This window comes from Monodon monoceros, unplaced genomic scaffold (assembly GCF_005190385.1).
Source record: "Monodon monoceros isolate NGI ecotype Baffin Bay Population unplaced genomic scaffold, NGI_Narwhal_1 Super_Scaffold_12, whole genome shotgun sequence".
Lineage (NCBI taxonomy): Eukaryota > Metazoa > Chordata > Mammalia > Artiodactyla > Monodontidae > Monodon > Monodon monoceros.
In genome coordinates this window covers 95,490,369-95,517,084 of record NW_021703768.1, presented here as the reverse complement: position 1 = coordinate 95,517,084, position 26,716 = coordinate 95,490,369, and the positions used below count along the sequence as shown (strand labels likewise).

The 26,716-nt window shown below is 38.7% G+C and overlaps 1 protein-coding gene across 1 annotated transcript in view; it reads right to left on the bottom strand.

The window, feature by feature from the left end:
• Positions 1-26,716, bottom strand: part of LVRN (laeverin) — an 89,550-nt gene that overhangs the window by 25,366 nt on the left and 37,468 nt on the right. The window contains exons 4-7 of the mRNA XM_029217742.1: positions 21,842-21,968; positions 13,346-13,500; positions 11,782-11,895; positions 173-316 (exon numbers count right to left, since the gene is read on the bottom strand). Coding sequence (XP_029073575.1) covers positions 173-316; positions 11,782-11,895; positions 13,346-13,500; positions 21,842-21,968 — 540 coding nt within the window. The remainder of the gene's footprint in view (positions 1-172; positions 317-11,781; positions 11,896-13,345; positions 13,501-21,841; positions 21,969-26,716) is intronic.

Here is a 26,716-nt window from a genome sequence, read left to right as displayed (position 1 = left end):
TTACTAGATAAGAACTGATTTAACCACGTTTTCTGAAATCCATCTATTGAATAATATTAAGGTTTTTGTACCAAAGTTGTGTACTAGCACATTAGTCTAGGACCCTTAGAATCCATTTTATGTAGCTTTCTCCAAGAGTGCAGAACAAATGTAAATGTGTAACTGATTTTACCTTGTTGTAAGTAAATAGGTCAAAGAGCTCGTTTATTTCATTGGTTTCTGTGAAATTTTCCACCTTCATGGAGACGGCTCTAGATACCAGGGCGTGATCTTCTCTGAGGACACCATGTAAAATGTTAGAAAAAAAGATCTCATTCTAAAAGGAAAACATTGAGCCACGTTAACTTCTGAGGTGTCACAGAAACACAAAGTTCAATGTTCCTAAAATACTTTCAAAAACTAACACCGAAGAAGGGAAAAATCAATAATTGAGAAGTACTCTTTGGGCTACAATGGGCCAAATAAGTTAGAATTCCTTGAATAACAAAACGCTAGGATACTTTCCTTCCCATTTGGTATCCATTTTTATTTCAATTTAAAAAAATCAATTACAAAAGTTAATGTGGTTTCCAAGAGAGACATCTACATTCCCCTAAGGAGGTTCCTGGCCACCCAGACAGGTCCTCCAGGTAACAGCATCTCTAGGTGGTTTCAACCCTCTAGAATTTTATTGGTAATTTTATTAGCAATCCCTTAAAATTTATCAGTCTCTGTTACAGGGACATTTATAAACCAAAAGCATGCCAGATTTACAAATTCACAATGATGCTGATGTAATATGAGTTATCAGAAATAAATCCACAGACTGGATACTCATGCATTAAGAGATGGCAATTATTTATATTTTAATAAGTACAGAACTCTCCAAAAGACTAGATCTCTCTTAGACACATGACAAGGGCCATTTCTTTCTGAAGGAAAGCTAGAAGGAAAACCAAAGAATAGTCAAGAGGTACCTGGGAAGACAGAGCAAAGAAAGGGCAGTGGAGAAGCTACAGGGACAGCTCACTCATACCCTGGAGAGCCGGGCGAGCACTTGGTGATCTCCATGAAGTCTCAGCTCCCTAGTGACTCTTGCCGGGGTCCCCAAGTTGACTCTCTAACCCCTCAACAGTGTCAGATAAATTTTCAAACTCTGCCCCACTTCCATTTGCCAATGTTCCAATCAACCCTCTCCTATTAGCACATTATGTTTAGATTTATTAATACTTTGGTTAAGCTATCATCAAACTCCACTCTTCCCCAAATGAGAAAGCCTGTCATTTAGAGCAATGCATGTGAAACTTTAATGTCAATAAGGATCCCCTGGGGATTTTGTCAAACTCATATTCTAACAGTTGGTTTGGGCTGGGGACTGTATTTCTAATAAACTACCAGGTGATGCTGATGTTGCTAGTTTGAGAATCACACTTTGAGAAGCAAGGATTTAGAGGAGACATCTGCCTAAGTCTGACCTTATTCATTAAGTATAGATTTTACTAATTTAACACCCAAGAGCTCTTGAGAGTGTGCACTGTTGACCCATAACACAATGAAGAAAATAGCAAAAATAAAAAACACCCATAAGCCCACACCCTACATAACTCCCATTAGAATGTTGTTAGTCCAGCTCTTTCCAATCTTTTTTCCTATCTATTTATTTATTCTCATATTTGTAAAAACAATCTTTTTTATTTACTTATTATAGTATTCATTGAGAAATTTTGCTGTCTTATCTTTGTAACTATTCCTAATAATGGCCACTGCATTGTAAGTGAAATAAACATAACTTGGAAAGAAATAAACCAAACCTTAATCATGGTTATCACAGGGTGGTCAAATCACAGATGATTTTCTTCTTTTCAAAGTACTGCAGATATAACTTTTGCAAAAGCAAAACATTAAAATAAATAAATACACAGCTGCAAAATACCCCATAATGTCGATGAACCATAGTTGACAACCATTTCCCTATTAGTTAGGCATTTAAGTTGCTTCAAGTTTTGTTTTGTTTTGTTTGCAGTTATAAAAAATGTATTAATGAACATTTTTGTACATATAGCAATTTCCATATTTTGTGGGGGTTTTCTCTCTCAGAATGGATTGTCTGTCTCTCTTCTGCCAGCCTGTATAAGGTTTTACATGATCTTCTTGGTTTCATCAGAATCACACAAGATAACTGTGACTAATGAGACGAACACCTCTTCCTCAACATCCCTCAGGTTCTTCTACTCTGGGCCTCCCATAAGGTGATGCTCATCCCAGCCTGTTCCACTCCTGAAGGGAAACTCTACAGAAAAAGTGATACCAGCTTTTTAAAAAACATTACCTAGCTACTGCATACAGTGGTTGGATAAAGCGATTCTAGACACTCACCATTACTTTCTTCCTGCAAGCTGTGAGATCCCAGAGAACAAAACCTGTTTCTATTAAATCTACTATTATCTTAAGAAATATAACAGTATTTATGATAATAAATTTGTATGGAATATCAATGGGGCTAAAAGCACAGGCTTTGGAGTGAGCTGCCTGGATTTGAATCCTACCGCAGCCTCTTAGGAGTTGTGTGACTCATAAAAGGCAACCAACTTCATCACTCTGAAACTCAGTTTCACCTCTGAAAATGCAGGAAGCAACACTGTCCTCACTGGATTATTATCAGGTCTAAATTAATTTACATAAAATTTTTAGCACTGTGATTGGCAAGTAGAGCATGCTCAATAAGGGTTAACCACTACTATGATTATATTATTATTATTATTTCTTCAGAGTTGTTTGGAGGCTTGAGTCAGATAATGTACACAATACTCTATAAGCACATAATGAGTGCTTAGTAAAATGGTGGCTGTCACAACAGTGCCTGTTAGATACTCAATAATCTATTGAATGACTGTATAAAACGTATTTTACAGATGAGGAATGAAAGCTCAGAAATGTTCAGCTACTTGCCTCAGCTTACAGTGATCATAAAAGCATAGCGAGATCTGACAGGCTGCAAGGCCCTTATGTGCCCTTTCCCTCCACCGAGACTGCTGCTTCCTTAGACCAGGCAGAAGAAGGACGGAAAAACGTCAGTGAGTAGCAATGTCAGAGCTGGAGCTTCAGAGATCAAGAAACCAATTGGAATGTTCTGAATCCTTGAACATGACCCATTCATCTCGTACTTTAATAATTTTCAGCTGAAATTAGACCAGTTAGAAAAAATGGAAATCTGTTTCTGCATAGGGTTCTGTGATGCTCTTTACTCAATTTCAATCTAATGACTAGATTAAAAGGAAGCCAAAGATTTGATCTCTCAAAATCATTGAAACAGGGCCTTACGCTTTTAAAAAACAAAGCTCATGGCAATTTTCTCAAGCTCCAGGATCTGATACTCCTCTGGCAAGGGTTATATTTCACTCATCTCAACATGGGATTGAGAAATGTACACTCAGAAAAGAGTGATTAAGAATCAATGATAAGGGCACATTGGTTCAAGATGGCAGAGTAGAAGGATGTGCTCTCACTCCCTCTTGCAAGAGTACCAGAATCACAACTAACTGCTGAACAGTCATCGACAGGAAGACACTGGAACTCACCAAAAAAGATACCCCACATCCAAAGACAAAGGAGAAGCCACAATGAGATGGTAGGAGGGGCGCAATCACAATAAAATCAAATCCCATAACTACTGGGTGGGTGACTCACAAACTGGAGAACACTTATACCACAGAAGTCCACACACTGGAGTGAAGGTTCTGAGCCCCATGTAAGGCTTCCCAACCTGGGGGTCCAGCAATGGGAGGAGGAATTCCTAGAGAATCAGACTTTGAAGCCTAGCAGAATTTGACTGCAGGACTTCGACAGGACTGGGGGAAACAGAGACTCCACTCTTGGAAGGCACACACAAAGTAGTGTGTGCACCGGGACCCAGGGGAAGGAGCTGTGACCCCATAGGAGACTGAACCAGACCTACCTGCTAGTGTTGGAGGGTCTCCTGCAGAGGCGGGGGGTGGCCGTGTCTCACCGTGAGGCCAAGGACACTGGTGACAGAGATTCTGGGAAATACTCCTTGGTGTGAGCCCTCCCAGAGTCCGCCATCAGCCCCACCAAAAAGCTGCGTAGGCTCCAGTATTGGGTTGTCTCAGGCCAAACAACGAACAGGGAGAGAACCCAGCCTGACCCATCAGCAGACAAGCTGATTAAAGTTTTACTGAGCCCTGCCCACCAGAGCAACAGCCAGCTCTACCCACCACCAGTCCCTCCCATCAGGAAACTTGCTCAAGCCTTTTAGATAGCCTCATCCACCAGAGGGCAGACAGCAGAAGCAAGAAGAACTACAATCCTGCAGCATGTGGAATGAAAACCACATTCACAGAAAGAGAGACAAGATGAAAAGGCAGAGAGCTATGTACCAGATGAAGGAACAAGATAAAACCCCAGAAAAACAACTAAATGAAGTGGAGATAGGCAACCTTCCAGAAAAAGAATTCAGAATAATGAGAGTGAAGATGATCTAAGACCTCAGAAAAAGAATGGAGGCAAGGATCAAGAAGATGCAAGAAATGTTTAATGGAGACCTAGAAGGATTAAAGAACAAACAAACAGAGATGAACAATACAATAACTGAAATGAAAAATACACTGGAAAGAATCAATATTCAACAGAATAACTGAGGCAGAAGAATGGATAAGTGACCTGGAAGACAGAATGGTGGAATTCACTGCTGCAGAACAGAATAAAGGAAAAAGAATGAAAAGAAATGAAGACAGCCTAACAGACCTCTGGGACAACATTACACATAACAACATTCACATTATAGGGGTCCCAGAAGGAGAAGAGAGACAGAAAGGACCCAAGAAAATATTTGAAGAGATTATAGTTGAAAACTTCCCTAACATGGGAAAGGAAATAGCCACCCAAGTCCAGGAAGTGCAGAGAGTCCCATACAGGATAAACCCAAGGAGAAACACACCGAGACACATAGTAATCAAATTGGCAAAAATTAAAGACAAAGAAAAACTATTGAAAGCAGCAAGGGAAAAATGACAAATAATATACAAGGGAACTCCCATAAGGTTAGCAGCTGATTTCTCAGCAGAAACTCTACAAGCCAGAAGGGAGTGGCATGACACATTTAAAGTGATGAAAGGGAAGAACCTACAACCAAAATTACTCTACCCAGCAAGGATCTCATTCAGATTCAATGGAGAAATCAAAAATTTTACAGAAAAGCAAAAACTAAGAGAATTAAGCACCACCAAAACAGCTGTAAAACAAATGCTAAAGGAACTTCTCTAAGTGGGAAACACAAGACAAGAAAAGGACCTAGAAAAACAAACCCAAAACAATTAAGAAAATGGTAATAGGAACATACATATCAATAATTATCTTAAACATGAATGGATTAAATGCTCCAACCAAAGGCCACAGGCTCGCTGAATGGATACAAAAACAAGACCCATATATATGCTGTCTACAGAGACCCACTTCAGACCTAGGGACACATACAGACTGAAAGTGAGGGGATGGAAAAAGATATTCCATGCAAATGGAAATCAAATGAAAGCTGGAGTAGCAATATTCATATCAGATAAAATAGACTTCAAAATAAAGAATGTTACAAGAGACAAGGAAGGACACTACGTAATGATCAAGGGATCAATCCAAGAATAAGATGTAACAATTATAAATATATATGCTCCCAAAATAGGAGCACCTAAATACATAAGGCAACTGCTAACAGCTATAAAAGAGGAAATTGACAGTAACACAATAACAGTGGGGGACTTTAACACCTCACTTACACCAATGGACAGATCATCCAAACAGAAAATTACCAAGGAAACACAAGCTTTAAGTGACAATAGACCAGGTAGATTTAATTCATATTTATAGGACATTCCATCCAAAAAGAGCAGATAACACTTTAATGGAACATTCTACAGGATACATCACATCTTGGGTCACAAATCAAGCCTTGGTAAATTTAAGAAATTGAAATCATATCAAGTTTCTTTTCCGACCACAATACTATGAGACTAGATATCAATTACAGGAAAAAATTTGTAAAAAATAAAAACACATGGAGGCTAAAAAACACATTACTTAATAACCAAGAGATCACTGAAGAAATCAAAGAGGAAATCAAAAAATACCTAGAAACAAATGACAATGGAAACACGATGACCCAAAACCTATGGGGTGCAGCAAAAGCAGTTCTAAGAGGGAAGTTTATAGCAATACAAGCCTACTTCAATTAACAAGAAAAATCTCAAATAAACAATCTAAACTTACATCTAAAAGGAACTAGAGAAAGAAGAACAAACAAAACCCAAAGTTAGTAGAAGGAAAGAAATCATAAAGATCAGAGCAGAAATAAATGAAATAGAAAAAAAGAGCAAAGATCAATAAAACTAAAAAGCTGGTTCTTTGAGAAGATAAACAAAATTGATAAGCCATAGCCAGACTCATCAAGAAAAAGGGGGAGAGGACTCAAATCAATAAAGTTAGAAATGAAAAAGGAGAAGTTACAACAGACACCTCAGAAATACAAAGCACCAAAAGAGACTACAACAAGAAACTCTATGTCAATAAAATGGACAACCTGGAATAAATTCTTAGAAAGGTATAACCTTCCAAGACTCAACCAGGAAGAAATAGAAAATATGAACAGACCAATCACAAGTAATGAAATTGAAACTGTGATTAAAAATCTTCCAACAAACAAAAGTCCAGGACCAGATGGCTTCACAGGTGAATTCTATGAAACATTTAGAGAAGAGCTAACACCCATCCTTCTCAAACCCTTCCAAAAAATTGTAGAGGAAGGAACACTCCCAAACTCATTCTATGAGGTCACCATCACCCTGATACCAAAACCAGACAAAGATACTACAAAAAAAGAAAATTCCAGACCAATATCACTGATGAATATAGATGCAAAAATCCTCAACAAAATACTAGCAAACAGAATCCAACAACACATTAAAAGGATCATACACCATGATCAGTTTATCCTAGGGATGCAAGGATTCTTCAATATACGCACATCAATCAATGTGATACACCATATTAACAAACTGAAGAATAAAAACCATATGATCGTCTCAATAGATGCAGAAAAAGCTTTTGACAAAATTCAACACCCATTTATTGTAAAAACTCTTCAGAAAGTGGGCATAGAGGGAACCTACCTCAACATAATAAAGGCCATATATGACAAGCCCACAGCAAACATCATTCCCAATATTGAAAAACTGACAGTATTTCCTCTAAGATCAGGAACAAGACAAGGATGCCCACTCTCACCACTATTATTCAACATAATGTTGGAAGTCCTAGCCACGGCAATCAGAGAAGAAAAAGAAATAAAAGGAATCCAAACTGGAAAAGAAGATGTAAAACTGTCACTGTTTCAGATGACATTATACTATACACAGAGGGTCCCAAAGATGCCACCAGAAAACTACTAGAGCTAATCAATGAATTTGGTAAAGTTGCAGGATACAAAATTAATGCACAGAAATCTCTTGCATTCCTATACACTAATGATGAAAAATCTGAAAGAGAAATTAAGGAAACACTCCCATTACCATTGCAACAAAAAGAATAAAACACCTAGGAATAAACCTACCTAGGGAGAGAAAAACCTGTATGCAGAAAACTATAAGACACTGATGAAAGAAATCAATGATGATACAAACAGATGGAGAGATATACCATGTTCCTGGATTGGAAGAATCAATATTGTGAAAATGACTATACTACCCAAAGCAATCAACAGATTCAATGCAATCCCTATCAAATTACCAATGGCATTTTTTACAGAACTAGAACAAAAAATCTTAAAATTTGTATGGAGACACAAAAGGCCCCGAATAGCAAAGGCAGTCTTGAGGGAAAAAAACAGAGCTGGAGGAATCAGACTTCCTGACTTCAGACTATACTACAAAGCTACAGTCATCAAGACAATATGGTACTGGCACAAAAACAGAGATATAGATCAATGGAACAGGATAGAAAGACCAGAGATAAACCCACGCACCTATGGTCAACTAATCTGTGACAAAGGAGGCAAGTATATACAATGGAGAAAAGACAGTCTCTTCAATAAGTTGTGCTGGGAAAACTGGACAGCTACATGTAAAAGAACGAAATTAGAACACTCCCTAACACCATACACAAAAATAAACTTAAAATGGATTAGAGACTTAAATGTAAGACTGGATACTATAAAACTCTTAGAGGAAAACATAGGAATAACACTCTTTGACATAAATTCCAGCGAGATCTTTTTTGATCCACCTCCTAGAGTAATGGAAATAAAAACAAAAATAAACAAATGGGACCTACTGAAACTTAAAAGCTTTTGCACAGCAAAGGAAACTACAAACAAGATGAAAAGACAGCTTTCAGAATGGGAGAAAATATTGCAAATGAATCAATGGACAAAGGATCAATTTCTAAAATATATAAACAGCTCATGCAGCTCAATATTAAAAAAACAAACAACCCAATCCAAAAATAGGCAGAAGACCTAAATAGACATTTCTCCAAAGAAGACATAGCAGATGGCCAAGAAGCACATGAAAAGCTGCTCAACATCACTAATTATTAGAGAAATGCAAATCAGAACTGCAATGAGGAGCTTCCCTGGTGGCGCAGTGGTTGAGAGTCTGCCTGCCGATGCAGGGGACGTGGGTTCGTGCCCTGGTCCGGGAAGATCCCACATGCCGCAGAGTGGCTAGGTCCATGAGCCATGGCCACTGAGCCTGCGTGTCCGGAGCCTGTGCTCCGCAACGGGAGAGGCCACAACAGTGAGAGGCCCACATACCGCCAAACAAAAAAAAAAACTACAATGAGGTATCACCTCACACCAGTTAGAATGGGCATAATCAGAAAATCTACAAACAACAAATGATGGAGAGGGTGTAGAGAAAAGGGAACCCTCTTGCACTATTGGTGGGAATGTAAATTGATACAGCCACTATGGAGAACAGTATGGACATTCCTTAAAAAACTAAAAATAGAATTTCCATATGACCCAGCAATCCCACTACTGGGCATATACCCAGAGAAAACCACAATTGAAAAAGACACATGCACCCTAATGTTCATTGCAGCACTATTTACAATAGCCAGGTCATGGAAGCAACCTAAATGCCCATCGACAGATGAATGGATAAAGAAGATGTGGTACATATATGCAATGGAATATTACTCAGCCATTAAAAGGAATGAAATTGGGTCATTTGTAGAGACGTGGATGAATCTAGAGACTGTCATACAGAGTGAAGTAAGTCAGAAAGAGAAAAACAAATATCGTATATTAACGTATATATGTGGAACCTAGAAAAATGGTACAGATGAACTGGTTTTCAGGGCAGAAACTGAGACAGAAATGCAGAGAACAAATGTATGGACACCCAGGGGGGAAAGCGGCAGGGGTGGAGGTGGTGGTGTGATGAATTGGGAGATTGGGATTGACATATATACACTAATATGTATAAAATGGATAACTAATAAGAATATGCTGTATAAAAACAAATAAAATAAAACAAAAAAATATAGAATCAATGATAAAAAGAAATAACTAAATGGTAAAAGAGAGGATAAGCTTACCATCTTAGCTTCAAAAACATTAGTAATATGTTTTCATCACTGTTTCCAGATATGGTAATCTTAGCCATTTTAGTTGCATTAAGAGGTAAATGATTGATATTGATAGTATAGTCTATTCAATTAAGGACATACAGGGTGAATCTAATTGTTTTATGGGAATGCAATTTCTTTCCATATTGACTCTCAGCACAGAGTTAATTTGGAATACAGCCAAATGCTTTCAAAAACAGTTATAGATGACACTAACCATGTGTAGATGCTACTTTATAAAAGAGAGATATAAACAATTTTGTAGGTATAGAGTATACGGAAAGGACTATTGAAGACAACTGAAATTTACTGTATGTGTATAAAGTTTATGTATATGCAAAGAGTCATATAATGAACATATACACACACACCATAAACTCCTTGAGAACGAGAACATTCCCAGGTGTTTTCTCTGCAGAGCACAGAGGTTAAAGGCATGGGCTTTGCGGTTAGAGAAACCTGGAACTGACTCTCATCTCTGACCTTTAATAACTGTGAGACCTTGAATAACTTACCTAATGCTTCTATGCCTCAGTTTCCTCAATAGAAAATAGAAAAAAATAACAACTATACTCATATGATTATTTTGAAGATTGAGTAAGATGATATATGTATAGAACTTACACTACCAGGCAGATAAATCCTAAGTACTCAGTGAATGGTAAATACAGTATTATTGTTATTATCCTCATTATCCTCATCTTCAGACTAGACCCAGGTAACTGGAATGTAATCACAGTTCTGCCTCAATCAGGCAAATGACCTTGGGTGAGTCAATTAACTTTTCAATACTTCATTCTGCTGATCTATATAATGATGTCCAATCCAGGGGAGGAAGAGCAGAGGTGCTGCAGAATGGCTGGACTATGTGATGGTGGGCATTTTATAGGATGTTTGCAAAGGGCAGAGTGGGTGAAATGGAACTGGGGCAGTAAGAGGCTGCTACATCAGTGCTTCCCAGAAAGTACAGTTTCACAAACAGGTAAAAAAGGATTTTTTTTTTTTTAAGTTTCTGTGGCACCAAGAGAGGTCTGTCAACTTTTTATTCTGCCAACCTTTTAATCAACAAAAACCAAATATCTACCTACCATCTCCCTCCTTTCATAAGAGGGAAAATTTACAACCAATATAATAGAAAGAACACAATCTTAGACTCTCCATCAAAGTGAATAAATTTAGCCTGTAAAGAAGATCTGGCCAGTGGAGATCAGCATTTCAAATGGCAATATACTCTGAATGAGCGAGTGTAGGGAAGGGAGGAAGGAAGCCAAAAATTGAGCCTTGGAAACACTTGGGAGGGGAGATGAGAGAGAGGCCAGCAAAGAGCAGCAGAAACAGCAGCTCTGAGCATCAGAGGGATGGCAGGAGGCAGGAACAGAGGGGGAGAAAGGACCCCTGGCTTGGAGTGAAAAAGTGAGGTCTGTGTCAAAATATGGTATTAAATCTAAACATTTAAACACCTAAATCAAATAAAATCAATTTGGCTTTATCATGCCATTCTGAAAGCACTACCTAATTACTCTAAATAAAATATTAGAACCATAACTTACAGTTGAAATAATCAGATTTGCCCATCCATAAGTTTATTTTTCCATATTACTATTTACTCAAAACAGCAAAAGAATATCAGCTATAATAGATACAATATCAGCTATTCGTATTATATGTAATATCAGCTATATTATATGTAACATAATATATAATATTTATAGTATATAATATAGCATATTCTTATCATTAAAGCCATAGACTACTGATTACAAGTGCTTTAAAATTTAGTCTAGGTAGAAATAAATGAAAATAACCTAAAATCTAATAGTAGGGAAATATTACATATATACACCTTGTAAGGTGATATGATAAAATATTAGGCAACCCTTAAAAATCTTGTTTTCAAAAATGATTTAATGATTTGTGAAAATGCTCTTGATATAGTATGAAGTAGAAAGGGTATTACACATTTCTGTGTAATTCTCTTTTAGGAATATTTATAATAATAAAAGTCTGGAAAAAGAAAACATACCAAAAAGATAAAATTGATCACCTCTGGTATTACAGATAATTTAATATTCCTTATATTTTTCTGTATTTTACACACTTTCCACAATAAACATGCATTACTTTTATAATTAAGGGAAAAAATTATAATTAACTTAACAAACTACTTACCCTTGGGAGTTTAGGATTGAAGTAGTTAATTACTCCAAACTCAAAATAAGATGCAAAACCTTCATTGAGCCAGATATTGTTCCACCAATTCATGGTAACCAAGTTTCCAAACCACTTTTGGAGTTGGGAAAAAAAAATTCTTAAATTCAATTTAAGAAATATTTATTGTAATTGCATGTGAAATAAATGTAAGGTCAAAGACAAAATTAAATGCGTTTTGCTATCAGTGATAAACTTGAAAACAGGACTCCAAAATGACGTTGTTGTTTTAACATGAAGAGATGTCAGTCATGCATTTCTTCTAAAATAATCATTTCACATCCAATGATTGAAAGCAATTTTTGTTTTAAAATTGTGATGTGAAAAAATAAGGTAAGCTAGAGTAGCAGTTCTTAAATTGTCCACTTTGCCCCAAAGTTAAGTTAAATCAGAAGTCCTGAAAGTTTACTTAGCACCTACTAATTACAGAATCTTATACCTCTAAACAGACTACATTAGGATCTTGCTGTAAGCAATGATTGTGTTTTCAGGACATGATTTGATCTGCACCATGTAAAAATCACTCAAGTATTCATATGTTCTGCAAAGTGGTACAGCTATAGTTATTTTCTATTTGAGCTTAACAGAAAGAAACTGTCAAACAGATGATAAATAGAATCAGGAAAGAAAAACACAATAATTTCCAAAACCAACAAATCCACGTCCTGGTATTTAACCAAATTCTTATATAACAACTGTGATGTACTAACAGCAGCCTGTATTCCAAAACAATGTGTCATTTAGGCTATAATAAAAAATGACACTTTGGGTGACTGATCAAAACTTGTGAAAGCATGTGTTGACTGTGTAACAGGGTGTTATTCAATCCCTGTAAATCACTCTTCTCCAAAACTGCTTAGGGGTCCATATAACAAAAAGATAACAATATCATAGCTTAGATGACTTCTTTCTTGACAAACTCGATTTATAAAGGTCAAAATGCAGATGTGAGAAACTCCATCAAATCAAATAACTAAACTTCAAAAATCACAGCATAAAAGCATATAGATCTAATGAAATAAGTCCTGTTTACATCACCTTTGGGGATGCAGCTCAAGGATTAATTACTGCTCACCTCACTGACACTAGTATATTGACTATAATCCTTTAACTTGTAACTTCTCTCAAAAAAAAAAAGTTTGTAATAATCTGCTAATGAAATGTGGATATCTTCCAGTGACTTTTTTGAATATCTCTATTTTAAGATGGAATGGAAAGCAAATAATCATAGCTCTGCTTGGCTTACTTTTCCTGAAGAGAACTTTGTGGAACACAGTTACTCTTTGGATATAAATATATGACCTGCAAATGTTCTTTAAGTTCTCATCACTGTGATTTATCACCAATAGTTCAAATCCACCCAGGATCTGATTACACAGATCCTTCCTTGTTTTCTTTCAGCGACCCACTTTTCAAATAATTTTTAAAATTTGGTGTACAGCAGGGTTTGGGGGGGTCGCTACTTTTGGTACAGAAGCTGGAGAATATTTTCATGTGAAATAAGAAAGAACGTTTTACCACATGCCTGATGTCCAATCTCGTGGGAGACAATATAGGAGATCACAGTCTTTTTTTCTGTTAGTTTATCATTTGGTTGCAGCAACAATAATGACTCATCAAACATCAACAGTCCCCAGTTCTCCATTGCACGGTTGTCAAAAGTAGGCAAAGCAATTATATCTAAGTGGATTTAAATGGAGGGAAAAATGAAATCATCTCTTCCTCAAAATTTGAGACTTCCAGATACAAACATCTCAAAATGAAATCATAAAATTACTGGAAGAAAAATGCAAGTAAATATTTATAATTTAAGGGGAAAGAAGGCTTTAAAGACATACCAAAGACAGAACCAGAAAATAAACTGTTTTGACTATATGAAAATTAAATACTTTTGATAAAGGACCTATATTCAAAATATACAAAGAACCCTTGAAACTCAACAATAAGAAAATAACTTTACAAAATTAGCAAAAGATCTAAATAGACACTTCACTAAAGAGATACAAATGGCAAATAAACAGATGAAAACATGCTCAACATCATATGTCATTAGGAATTTTCAAATTAAAATGACAATGAGATACCACGACACACCAATTCAAAACAAAACACCAAATGCTGGAGAAGATGTGGAACAAAGACTCTCATTCATTGCTGGTGGGAATGCAAAATGGTACAGCCACTTCAGAAGACAATTTGGCAGTTTCTTGTAAAGCTAAACATAGGCTGACTATACAGTCTAGCAACTGAGATCCTAGGTATTTACCCAAATGAGTCAGAAACTTATGTCAGAAATATGCACATGAATATTTATAGCAGTCTTATTCATAACTGCCAAAACTTGGAAGCAATCAAGATGTCTTTTAATAGGTGAATGGATAAAGAAACTGTAGTACAGCCATACAACAGAATACTATTTAGTGATAAAAAGAAATGAGCTGGGCTTCCCTGGTGGCGCAGTGGTTGAGAGTCCGCCTGCCGATGCAGGGGACACGGGTTTGTGCCCCGGTCCGGGAAGATCCCACATGCCGCGGAGCGGCTGGGCCAGTGAGCCATGGCCGCTGAGCCTGCGTGTCCGGAGCCTGTGCTCCGCAACAGGAGAAGCCACAGCAGTGAGAGGCCCGCGTGCCGCAAAAAGAAAAAAAAAAAAGAAATGAGCTATCAAGCTATGAAAGGACACGGAGAAAACTTAAATGCATGTCACTAAGTGAAAGGAGCCAGTCTGAAAAAGCCACACATGATATGATTCCAGTTAGTATATAACAGTATGGAAAAGGCAAAACTATAGAGACAGTAAAAGATCAGTAGTTATCAGGGACGTGGGGAAAAGAGGGAGAATGAATGGGTAGAGCACAGGGGATTGTTTATGACAGTGAAACTATCCGTATGATACTGTAATGGTAGAGACCTGTCATTACTATATACATTTGTCAAAACTCACAGAACTGTACAACACAAAGAGTGAACTCTAATGTAAACTATGGACTTTAGTTAATAAAAATGTATCAATACAGGTTCATCAATTGTAATTTAAAAAAAAGCCACACCAATGTCAGACGTTAACAATAGGAGAAACTGGGGTTGGGGACAAGGGGAGGGATAGGAGGTATATGAGGACTCTCTACACTTTGGGCACAATTTTTCTGTAAACCTAAAACTGCTCTAAAAAATAAAGTCTATTTAAAATCAATTTTTTTTTTTTTTTTTTTGTGGTACACGGACCTCTCACTGTTGTGGCCTCTCCCGTTGCGGAGCACAGGCTCCGGATGCACAGGCTCAGCGGCCATGGCTCACGGGCCCAGCCACTCCGCGGCATGTGGGATCCTCCCGGACCGGGGCACGAACCCGTGTCCCCTGCATCGGCAGGCGGACTCTCAACCACTGCGCCACCAGGGAAGCCCAGCTCATTTCTTTTTATCACTAAATAGTATTCTGTTGTATCAAATATTTTAGTTCACCAAAAAACACCACAAAAAATTTGAAAGGCAAAACACGGACTGGGAAAAATATTTGCAGCATATATCATAACTAGACAATATTTTTTCAATATTTAAAGAACTCTGACGAATCAAAAAGAAAAAATAAAAATATGAACAACTCATGAAGGAAATCATTCGAACAGCCAAAAATCTTATTTAAAATGTTCAGCTTCTTTGTATCAAAAACAAAAATTAAAACAATGATATAACTTAATCTTTCAAATGTATGAGAAGATTAATAATTAGTATTGCCTAGAATTAATAATTAAATATAGGAAAACTGTCACATAGCCTTTTGGCAAGGGTGTGAACTGGTACAATTTTTCTGGAGCAATCCAGCAAAATGCTTCGTGACCTTTAAAAATGTTCCTACCCTTTCCACTTTTGGAATTTCTACTAAGGCAAGTAGCATGGATATTTGTAAAAATTTCCTTATGTTTTCTTTAGTGTTTTAAAAGCAGCACCCACCCAAAAAGGTAAAATCAGTCCAAATGTTCAACCACTGAGGATTAAATAAATTATTCTGTCAAACTGATATGTAGGCATCCTATGTCTTAAAAATGATAATAAAAAAGAATAGTTATCTGGATCATGTTGCTATATACTGTTAACTTAAAAAAAAAAAAGGCCAAAGAATAGTATCAATTCCATGGTATCATTTTTGTTAAAAACAAAGAAAGGTGGAGATTGAGACAAAGACAGACACTGGAAATATATACACCAAAATGTTACCCATGATTATCTCTACATGGTAGCAAAACAGGAGATTTTGCTTCTCTTTTTTGTGCTTTTCCCTATCTTTCCACATTTTCGACAGTGGGATCATTATTACTTCTAAAACTAGAACAAGTCTTAAAAGTTTCTTTTGCTAATGTAAGAAATATCATTCCTATAGTCCATGCTACATTTGCCTAATGAATGCTTTATGCTGCGCTATGCTCAGTAATTTTAGTTGACTTTACACTTGGTTGAAGTTGACAGTACATAGTAAAGCGTATCCAGGTAGTGGATACATAGCCTCCACCAGGTAATGCTCTTTTATCTTTGGGTATACTTAGTTGCCTCAGCCTAGGTCTCCCATTCTTCTACCTATCCTTTCCTCCACCAGCACCCATCCTACCCAGCAACCCACCCACTTTCCTCACAAAAGACTGCTCTACTCCACTCAAGCCAATCCCTTTGGCTCTCTACAACCACTGAGTCGTTCTCTGCTGGAGCTGTTTGCTATCCCAGGAAATCCTCTGCTCAGTCTATGAATGCCACCAATACTTGTGGTCCAATCTAACCAACTTTAAGAAGCCATTTATAACTAACCCTGATGACTATTTAAAAAAAATTGTTTTTTCTTTACTTCAGATGCATACAACTGGAGTAAGCAAAATTCTTGTTTCTTCACACATGACCCTGTTTCATTTTATTTTAACGATGAATTCATTATTTTAAAATAATAATACAAAACCCATGACTCTACCACTTACCCTTTAGAACAGGGGTTGGCAAATTTTTTCCATAAAGGGCCAGATTAGTAGATAGTTTCAGCTTTGTGGGCTATATGTTTTCTGTAACACATTTAGCTCAGGCATACCAGCACAAAAGTAGCCACACACACTATGTAAGCAAATGAGCACGTTGTGGTGCAATAAAACTATGGACCCTGAAATACGAATTTTATATAAAATTCTCATGTATCACAAAATATTATTCCCTTGTTTTTTTTTTTTTTTTTTGAGGTACACGGGCCTCTCACTGTTGTGGCCTCTCCCGTTGCGGAGCACAGGCTCCAGACGCGCAGGCTCAGCGGCCATGGCTCACGGGCCCAGCCGCTCCGTGGCATGCGGGATCCTCCCGGACCGGGGCATGAACCCGTGTCCCCTGCATCGGCAGGCGGACTCTCAACCACTGGGCCACAAGGGAAGCCCTATTCCTTTGATTTTTTGCAACCATTTAAAATTGTAAAAACCAATCTTAGCTCATGGACCATACAAAAATAGGCGGTGGGCCAGATTTGATTGCTTGCCTGTGCCTAATTTAGATTATTATTAATAACTTGTATTCTGATTTCCAGACTGGCAGCATCAGCACCACCAGGGAGCTTATCAGAAATAAAAATTCTGGGACCAACCCCAGACCTACTGAATCAGAAACTCTGGGGTCAGGAGCAGCAATCTGTGGTTTAACCAGCCTTGCAAGTGATTCCAGTGTATGGTAACATTTGGGAACAGCTGACTTACATCTTCCTCTATGCTCCTTCTCAACTCAACCTTTGGCTTATTCTTCCAGAGATTCACCACTATCCTGAACTTGGTGTTTATCATTCCATTGTTTAAGAAAAACCAAGGGAATACATATATTGTTGCTAATATTATATATAATATTGCCTAAATATTATATTGTTTAGGTTTCTTTTGTTTTTAAACTTTAGAAAGAGTGTTTCATTTTCATTGCTGGATAGTTTCCCGTTGTGTGAATGAACCACACTGTATCTATCCATTCTCCTATCGGTGACCATTTTGGTTGCTTTCAGTTTGGGGCTAGTACGAAAAGTGTGGCTATGAACATTCTTGCACATGTCTTCTGGCACATATATGCCCAAATTCCTCTTGGGGTATATCTAGCAATGGAATTACTGAGTTTTAAGGTATTCTAATGATCAACATTGTAAGATAACAAATAAGTTTCAAAGTTGTAACAACTGATACTCCCTTCAACAACGTCACTTTCTATTGGCATTTGTCAGAATGCCTACTCTTTGACAACTGAGTGGTATGAAATGGTGCCTCACTGTGGCCTTGGATATTCATTTCTCAGATTGCTTAATGAGGCTAAGTATCACTCCATAAGTTTATTAGTCATATCTATTTCCTTTTCTGTAAAACATCTATTCATATATCTTTTGCTTGTTTTTTTATATTGTATTTTTCTTATTTATTTGTAGGTGTTCTTTATATATTTGGGCTACTCCCATTACCAGTTATCAATCCTTTTTCTTTTAAGAGTTTTGTTTTACCCAGTACGTTATCTCATACTTAGCAATTTGTTGCTTTTGCTTTTAACATGTAGAAGCTATCTCCCTAACTGAGCTACTTGAACAGAGCCTCAGCCATCTACTTCTTCTGCATTCACAGAGCACCTAGGAAAGTAATAGGTGATTCTCATTTACTCAGTAGCTTCTAATTGATTATGGTCATTATTTCATTGCTTTATGATTTATATTGTACTTGAGTTTTACTACTACAAAAATACAGATCATGCTGGGATGTACAATACATATCATTAGCCTGATATAGTTACAAGTTAAGAGTAAAATAAAAACTTAAAAGGGAAGTTGCCATTTTAAAAGTTTGCAAATCTCAAATGCCCATATTCATTCCTAAAAGCATCATGATGCCACTTTTTCTTTCAAAACTTACAACAACCCAAACAGCCAACTCTATCATCTCTGTAATATTTTGATATTTCAGTCCACTTCTGACTTTAAACAGAATGAATTAAAATGATAGTAACACCAGAAAAAAAAATGTTGTTCTAAAGAAAAAAACTCTAATTTGAAAAGATACATGCACCCCAATGTTCATAGCAGCACTATTCACAATAGTCAAGACATGGATACAACCTAAATATCCATCAACAGATGAATGTGTGTGTGTGTGTATATATATACATATATAATGAAATATTACTCATCCATAAAAAAATGAAATAATGCCATTTGCAGCAATATGATGGACCTAGAGATTGTCATACTAAGCGAAGTAAGTCTGACAGAGAAAGACAACTGTCATATATGTGGAATCTAAAATATTGATACAAATGAACTTATTTAAAAAACAGAAATAGACTCACAGACAGAAAACAAACTTATGGTTACCAAAGGGGTAAGGGGGAAAGGGGTAAATTAGGAATTTGGGGTAAACAGATACACACTGCTATATATAAAATAGATATAGGGCAAGGACCTACTGTATAGCACAGGGAACTATATTCAATATCTTGTAATAACCTATAATGGAAAAGAATCTGAAAAAGAATAGATATGTATCTAACTGAATCACTTTGCTGTACACCTGAAACACTGTAAATCAACTATACTTAAATAAAAAAAGCAGAAAGAAAGAAAAAAATGCTATTCTATGTAATAGATATATACACATCGTTTAGATTCTGAGGCTTAGAATTCAACTGAGCAAGCCTCAAGAAGGTAAGCTAAAAGAACACCATGGAAGAAATAAATAAAAAGGCTTTTCACCTGACTCACTGAGAGGTTTGGCTTTCTTGCTTTTTTTGTGTGTTTGTTTGTTCTTGTTTTTAAATGACTCAACCAAAAGTTAAAGTAATTAGGAAACATTAGTTTATCTTTCTCTTAAAGATCCAGTAATAGAGAAACTCCTTATTTTATTTATTTTTTTTTGCGGTACACGGGCCTCTCACCGTTGTGGCCTCTCCCACTGCGGAGCACAGGCTCTGGACGCACAGGCTCAGCGGCCATGGCTCACGGGCCCAGCCGCTCCGCGGCATGTGGGATCTTCCCGGACTGGGGCACGAGCCCGTGTCCCCTGCATCGGCAGGCGGACTCTCAACCACTGTGCCACCAGCGAAGCCTGAAACTCCTTATTTTAATCATCTATCAAAATGCGGTTTTGACTAAGCACCACCTGCATGTGTGCTCACAGAGCAACATTGGCTGAGATGCTATGAAAGATACAGAAAAAGTGCCAATATAACCCTGACTTCCAAGAGTTGGTAATCTAGCCACAATTTACATGGAATTACTGAACTCATTGCATGTATTTATTCCTCCGCCCCCCCAAAAAAAAAATGTTTACTGTTTACCACTCTGAGAGAAGCACTGTCATAGGCTCTGAGAGTACTTAAAAAAGGACAGTCCAGATCCTGACCCGCAACTTGCCCTCGACCTACTGGGGGAGATGATTAGGATCTATTAGGTCAAGAGCTTGAATGCAGGGGTGCACAGGATGCTGTAGAAGCATGAGAGATGGAGTCAGGGAAAACTTCATGGAGGAGGGGGCACTGAGTTGAGAAATATAAGAATCAACCTGTTGGGTAAAAGGTATGGCAGGATGTGCAAACTGCACGTGCAAGAGCCTGAAGGAGAGGAGAGGAAGATGAAAGTGTAGGAGAGGATAGAGATGGTGTTAGAGCATCCCTCCTACTCTGAGAAACTGTGAAAAGCCCCAAGAGGTTGGCAAAAGATGCACTGTTACAAAGACAGGGTGTGGAATTTGGACTTTATCTTCAAATGGGAAGCCACAGAGAGGTTTTAGAGGATAGTAACATGATCAGATTTTGCTTTGGAAAAATCCCTCTGGCCTCAGTGTAGAAGATGGATTGGAGGAGATAAGAGCGAAAGTGGTGAAACTAAGTGAGAGCTGTTGTGGTCAAGCTGTTGGTGATGTAAACTAGGGAGAATGAGGGGGATGGGAAGAAGTGGATGGATGTGGAGATAATAAGGAGGTGACTAATTGGATGGAGGAGATGCTTTGACAGAACAGGATATCAAGAATAACTCTGGACTTCTCCTTATCTAAATAAAGACAAATGGAAATTTGCTTGCCTAGACAAGGGTTATCTTGAGATCTTCCAGCCACAAAAGTGCCAGAACTTGGTCTCCATGCCCAGATTCCTGCTGCCTCCAACTTTCTAAATGACAGGTATCACCTCTGGGATCCGTGAGGGGGCCAAGGCTAGTCCCCATTCCTTCACTCCCCATCCCTCCTCAGCAGAAGGCTTGAGCTGCAGAGCCCCTGGCTTCCCAGTGTTCAAGAGGCTTGAGCTCCCCAATTTTTACTCCCCACCTTCCTTCTACTATATGCCAGTAAAGGCCACACATACTTTTCCCCAAGACTTCAACTAACTAACCTGTCAGAGGAACAAAACACACTTACATGATACCCTTAATTTTGATAGAAAAAACATGGAACAACTTTCTGAGCTGAGTGGCTCACATAATTTTAAGGACATTCCATACAGATCTATGAGAAATAAAATGTTTACATAACCCTTCGAGGATCATATTATGTTCACACATGATCCCAATTTTATACAACAAAAATTCACAGATGGGACCCCCAGGTCCTAACCCAATGACTCACAGCTAAAGAATATTTTTTGAAAAACCAACAAAACCTTACTAAAGTGAACTGGAGTAACTCACACAAGTGGCTAAAAGGATGCAGAACACTGCATTGCACACTCACGTTATGAGAGGAAAGGACAGAATGCAAGAGAGAAGACAGGGTCTGGAGGATGTAAGTTGCCAGTGAGTACCCAGGAGGAATCTAAAGCCAGGTAGCTCTCCGAGCACTTACTGGTCACATGGAATGATGCAGAGAAAGAACAGACAGGCCCCTGTGTGTTTAGGAAGGTGTAGGACATAATGATGGGAAGCCAGCGGGGCTAACTCCAAAACAGCAAAAATAGCAAAGTGCCAATGGGTCCTTGGAGGCCCGTCTAGATACCTTTTGATCTCAACCCAGGGCCCCCATAATAGGAAATCAAATACATTGTAAGGGAAGATGCCTCACCTGTTTTTGGAAGAGGGTAACTAATATTAAATAAATCCTCCAGAAAAGAGAAGATGGGACCTGTGATGTTCAAAGCAAAGTCTGCATTTCCAGCTGCGATGGCTTCTTTCCGGGCCCAGATGCGTATCTAAACAGAAACAATTAAGCAGTGATTAGGAAAAGCAGTAGTGATTTTTGGAAAGTGGCAGCCTGCTTGCTCCAGTTCCCTGATGCTCTGAAGCCAAAGGCTTACCTTTTCAGAGGAAGCTGCATAATAAAACGTTTGAACGTGTCCACACAATGAGAAAAGCCCAGAAGGCTATTCACTAAGTTGAGAACAGTGGTTCCTCAGAAAGTGTGTTATTTCACTCTTTTGCAATAACATGTAAAATTTTGTAGTTCAAAAATAATCCTGGGAGAGACGAGGGGAAGATGGCGGAAGAGTAAGACGCGGAGATCACCTTCCTCCACACTGATACACCAGAAATACATCTACACGTGGAACAACTCCTACAGAACGCCTACTGAACGCTGGCAGAAGACCTCAGACCTTCCAAAAGGCAAGAAACCCCCCCACGTACCTTGGTAGGGCAAAAGAAAAAGGAATAAACAGAGACAAAAGGATAGGGACGGGACCTGCACCAGTGGGAGGGAGCTGTGAAGGAGGAAAGTTTTCCACACACTAGGAAGCCCCTTCGTGGGCGGAGACTGCAGGTGGCGGACAGGGGAGAGCTTCGGAGCCGCGGAGGAGAGCACAGCAACAGGGGCGCGAAGGGCAAAGCGGGGAAATTCCCGCACAGAGGATCAGGGCCGACCGGCACTCACCAGCCCGAGAGGCTTGTCTGCTCACCCGCCGGGGCGGGCGGGGGCTGGGAGCTGAGGCTTGGACTTCGGTCGGAGCGCAGGGAGAGGACTGGGGTTGGCGGCGTGAGCACAGCCTGCAGGGGGTTAGTGCACCACGGCTGGCCAGGAGGGAGTCCGGGGAAAAGTCTGGACCTGCCGAAGACGCAAGAGACTTTTTCTTCCCTCTTTGTTTCCTGGTGCGCGAGGAGAGGGGATCAAGAGCACTGCTTAAAGGAGCTCCAGAGACTGGCGCGAGCCGCGGCTAAAAGCGCGGACCCAGAGACGGGCATGAGACGCTAAGGCTGCTGCTGCCGCCACCAAGAAGCCTGTGTGCGAGCACAGGTCACTGTCCACACCCTGCTTCCGGGGAGCCTGTGCAGCCCGCCACTGCCAGGGTCCCGGGAGCCAGGGACAACTTCCCAAGAGAACGCACAGCACGGCACGCCTCAGGCAGGTGCAACGTCACGCCGGCCTCTGCCGCAGCAGGCCCGCCCCGCATTCCATGCCCCTCCCTACCCCCCGGCCTGAGTGAGCCAGAGCCCCCAAATCAGTGGCTCCTTTAACCCCGTCCTGTCTGAGCGAGGAACAGACGCCCTCCGGCGACCTACACGCAGAGGCAGGGCCGGATCCAAAGCTGAGCCCCTGGGAGCTGTGAGAACAAAGAAGAGAAAGGGAAATCTCTCCCAGCAGCCTCAGGAGCAGCGGACTAAAGCTTCACTATCACCTTGATGTACCCTGCATCTGTGGAATACATGAATAGACAACCAATCATCCCAAATTAAGGAGGTGGACTTTGAGAGCAAGATTTATGATTTTTCTCCCTTTTCCTCTTTTTGTGAGTGTGTATGTGTATCCTTCTGTGTTAGATTTTGTCTGTATAGCTTTGCTTCCACCATTTGTCCTAGGGTTCTATCCGTCCGTTTTTTAAAAATTTTTTTTCTTAATAATTATTTTTTATTTTAATAAATTTATTATGTTTTATCTTATTTTATTTTACTTTATCTTCTTTCTTTATTTCTTTTTTTCCTTCCTTCCTTCCTCCCTCCCTCCCTTCCTCCTTTCTTTCTTTCTTTCTACTTCTACTAATTCTTTCTTTCTACTTTTTCTCCCTTTTATTCTGAGCCGTGTGGATGAAACGTTCTTTGTGCTACAGCCAGGAGTCAGTGCTGTGCCTCTGAGGTGGGAGAGCCAACTTCAGGACACTGGTCAACAAGAGACCTCCCAGCTCCACATAATATCAAACGGCAAAAATCTCCCAGAGATCTGCATCTCAACACTAGCAGCCAGCTTCACTCAACGAGCAGCAAGCTACACTGCTGGACATCCTATGCCAAACAACTAGCAAGACAGGAACACAACCCTACCCATTAGCAGAGAGGCTGCCTAAAATCATAATAAGTCCACAGACACCCCAAAACACACCACCAGACGTGGACCTGCCCACCAGAAAGACAAGATCCAGCCTCATCCACCAGAACACAGGCACTAGTCCCCTCCACCAGGAAGCCTACACAACCCACTGAACCAACCTTAGCCACTGAGGACAGACACCAAAAACAACGGGAACTACAAACCTGCAGCCTGCAAAAAGGAGACCCCAAACACAGTAAGATAAGCAAAATGAGAAGACAGAAAAACACACAGCAGATGAAGGAGCAAGATAAAAACCCACCAGACCTAACAAATGAAGACGAAATAGGCAGTCTACCTGAAAAAGAATTCAGAATAATGATAGTAAAGATGATCCAAAATCTTGGAAATAGAATGGACAAAATGCAAGAAACATTTAACAAGGAGCTAGAAGAACTAAAGATGAAACAAACAACAATGAACAACACAATAAATGAAATTAAAACTTCTCTAGATGGGATCAATATCAGAATAACTGAGGCAGAAGAACGGATAAGTGACCTGGAAGATAAAATAGTGGAAATAACTACTGCAGAGCAGAATAAAGAAAAAAGAATGAAAAGAACTGAGGACAGTCTCAGAGACCTCTGGGACAACATTAAACGCACCAACATTCGAATTCTAGGGGTTCCAGAAGAAGAAGAGAAAAAGAAAGGGACTGAGAATATATTTGAAAAGATTATTGTTGAAAACTTCCCTAATATGGGAAAGGAAATACTTAATCAAGTCCAGGAAGCACAGAGACTCCCATACAGGATAAATCCAAGGAGAAATATGCCAAGACACATATTATTCAAACCGTCAAAAATTAAATACAAGGAAAACATATTAAAAGCAGCAAGGGAAAAACAACAAATAACACACAAGGGAATCCCCATAAGGTTAACAGCTGATCTTTCAGCAGAAACTCTGCAAGCCAGAAGGGACTGGCAGGACATATTTAAAGTGATGAAGGAGAAAAACCTGCAACCAAGATTACTCTACCCAGCAAGGATCTCATTCAGATTTGATGGAGAAATTAAAACCTTTACAGACAAGCAAAAGCTGAGAGAGTTCAGCACCACCAAACCAGCTTTACAACAAATGCTAAAGGAACTTCTCTAGGCAAGAAACAAAAGACAAGTAAAAGACCTACAATAACGAACCCAAAACAATTAAGAAAATGGGAATAGGAACATATATATCAATATTTACCTTAAATGTAAATTGACTAAATGCTCCTACCAAAAGACACAGATTGGCTGAATGGATACAAAAACAAGACCCATATATATGCTGTCTACAAGAGACCCACTTCAGACCTAGAGACACATACAGATTGAAAGTAAGGGGATGGAAAAAGATATTCCATGCAAATGGAAACCAAAAGAAAGCTGGAGTAGCAATTCTCACATGAGACAAAATAGACTTTAAAATAAAGACTATTAGAAGAGACAAAGAAGGACACACTACATAATGATCAAGGGATCAAACCAAGAATAAGATATAACAATTGTAAATATTTATGCACCCAACATAGGAGCACCTCAATACAAAAGGCAAATGCTAACAGCCATAAAAGGGGAAATCGACAGTAACACAATCATAGTAGGGGACTTTAACACCCCACTTTCACCAATGAACAGATCATCCAAAATGAAAATAAATAAGGAAACACAAGCTTTAAATGATATATTAAATAAGATGGACTTAATTGATATTTATAGGACATTCCACCCAAAAACAATAGAACACACTTTCTTCTCAAGTGCTCATGGAACATTCTCCAGGATAGATCATATCTTGGGTCACAAATCAAGCCTTGGTAAATTTAAGAAAATTGAAATTTTATCAAGTATCTTTTCTGACCACAAGGCTATGAAATTAGATATCAATTACAGTGAAAGAGCTGTAAAAAATACAAACACATGGAGGCTAAACAATACACTACTTAATAACGAAGTGATCACTGAAGAAATCAAAGAGGAAATAAAAAAATACCTAGAAACAAATGACAATGGAGACACGATGACCCAAAATCTATGGGATGCAACAAAAGCAGCTCTAAGAGGGAAGTTTATAGCGATACAATCCTACCTTAAGAAACAGGAAACATCTCGAATAAAAAACCTAACCTTGTGCCTAAAGCAATCAGAGAAAGAAGAACAAAAAACCCCCAAAGTTAGCAGAAGGAAAGAAATCATAAAGATCAGATCAGAAATAAATGAAAAAGAAATGAAGGAAACGATAGCAAAGATCAATAAAACTAAATGCTGGTTCTTTGAGAAGCTAAACAAAATTGAAAAACCATTAGCCAGACTCATCAAGAAAAAAAGGGAGAAGACTCAAATCAATAGAATTAGAAATGAAAAAGGAGAAGTAACAACTGACACTGCAGAAATACAAAAGATCATGAGAGACAACTACAAGCAACTCTATGCCAATAAAATGGACAACCTGGAAGAAATGGACAAATTCTTAGAAATGCACAACCTGCCAAGACTGAATCAGGAAGAAATAGAAAATATGAACAGACCAATCACAAGCACTGAAATTGAAACTGTGATTAAAAATCTTCCAACAAACAAAAGCCCAGGACCAGATGGCTTCACAGGCGAATTCTATCAAACATTTAGAGAAGAGCTAACACCTATCCTTCTCAAA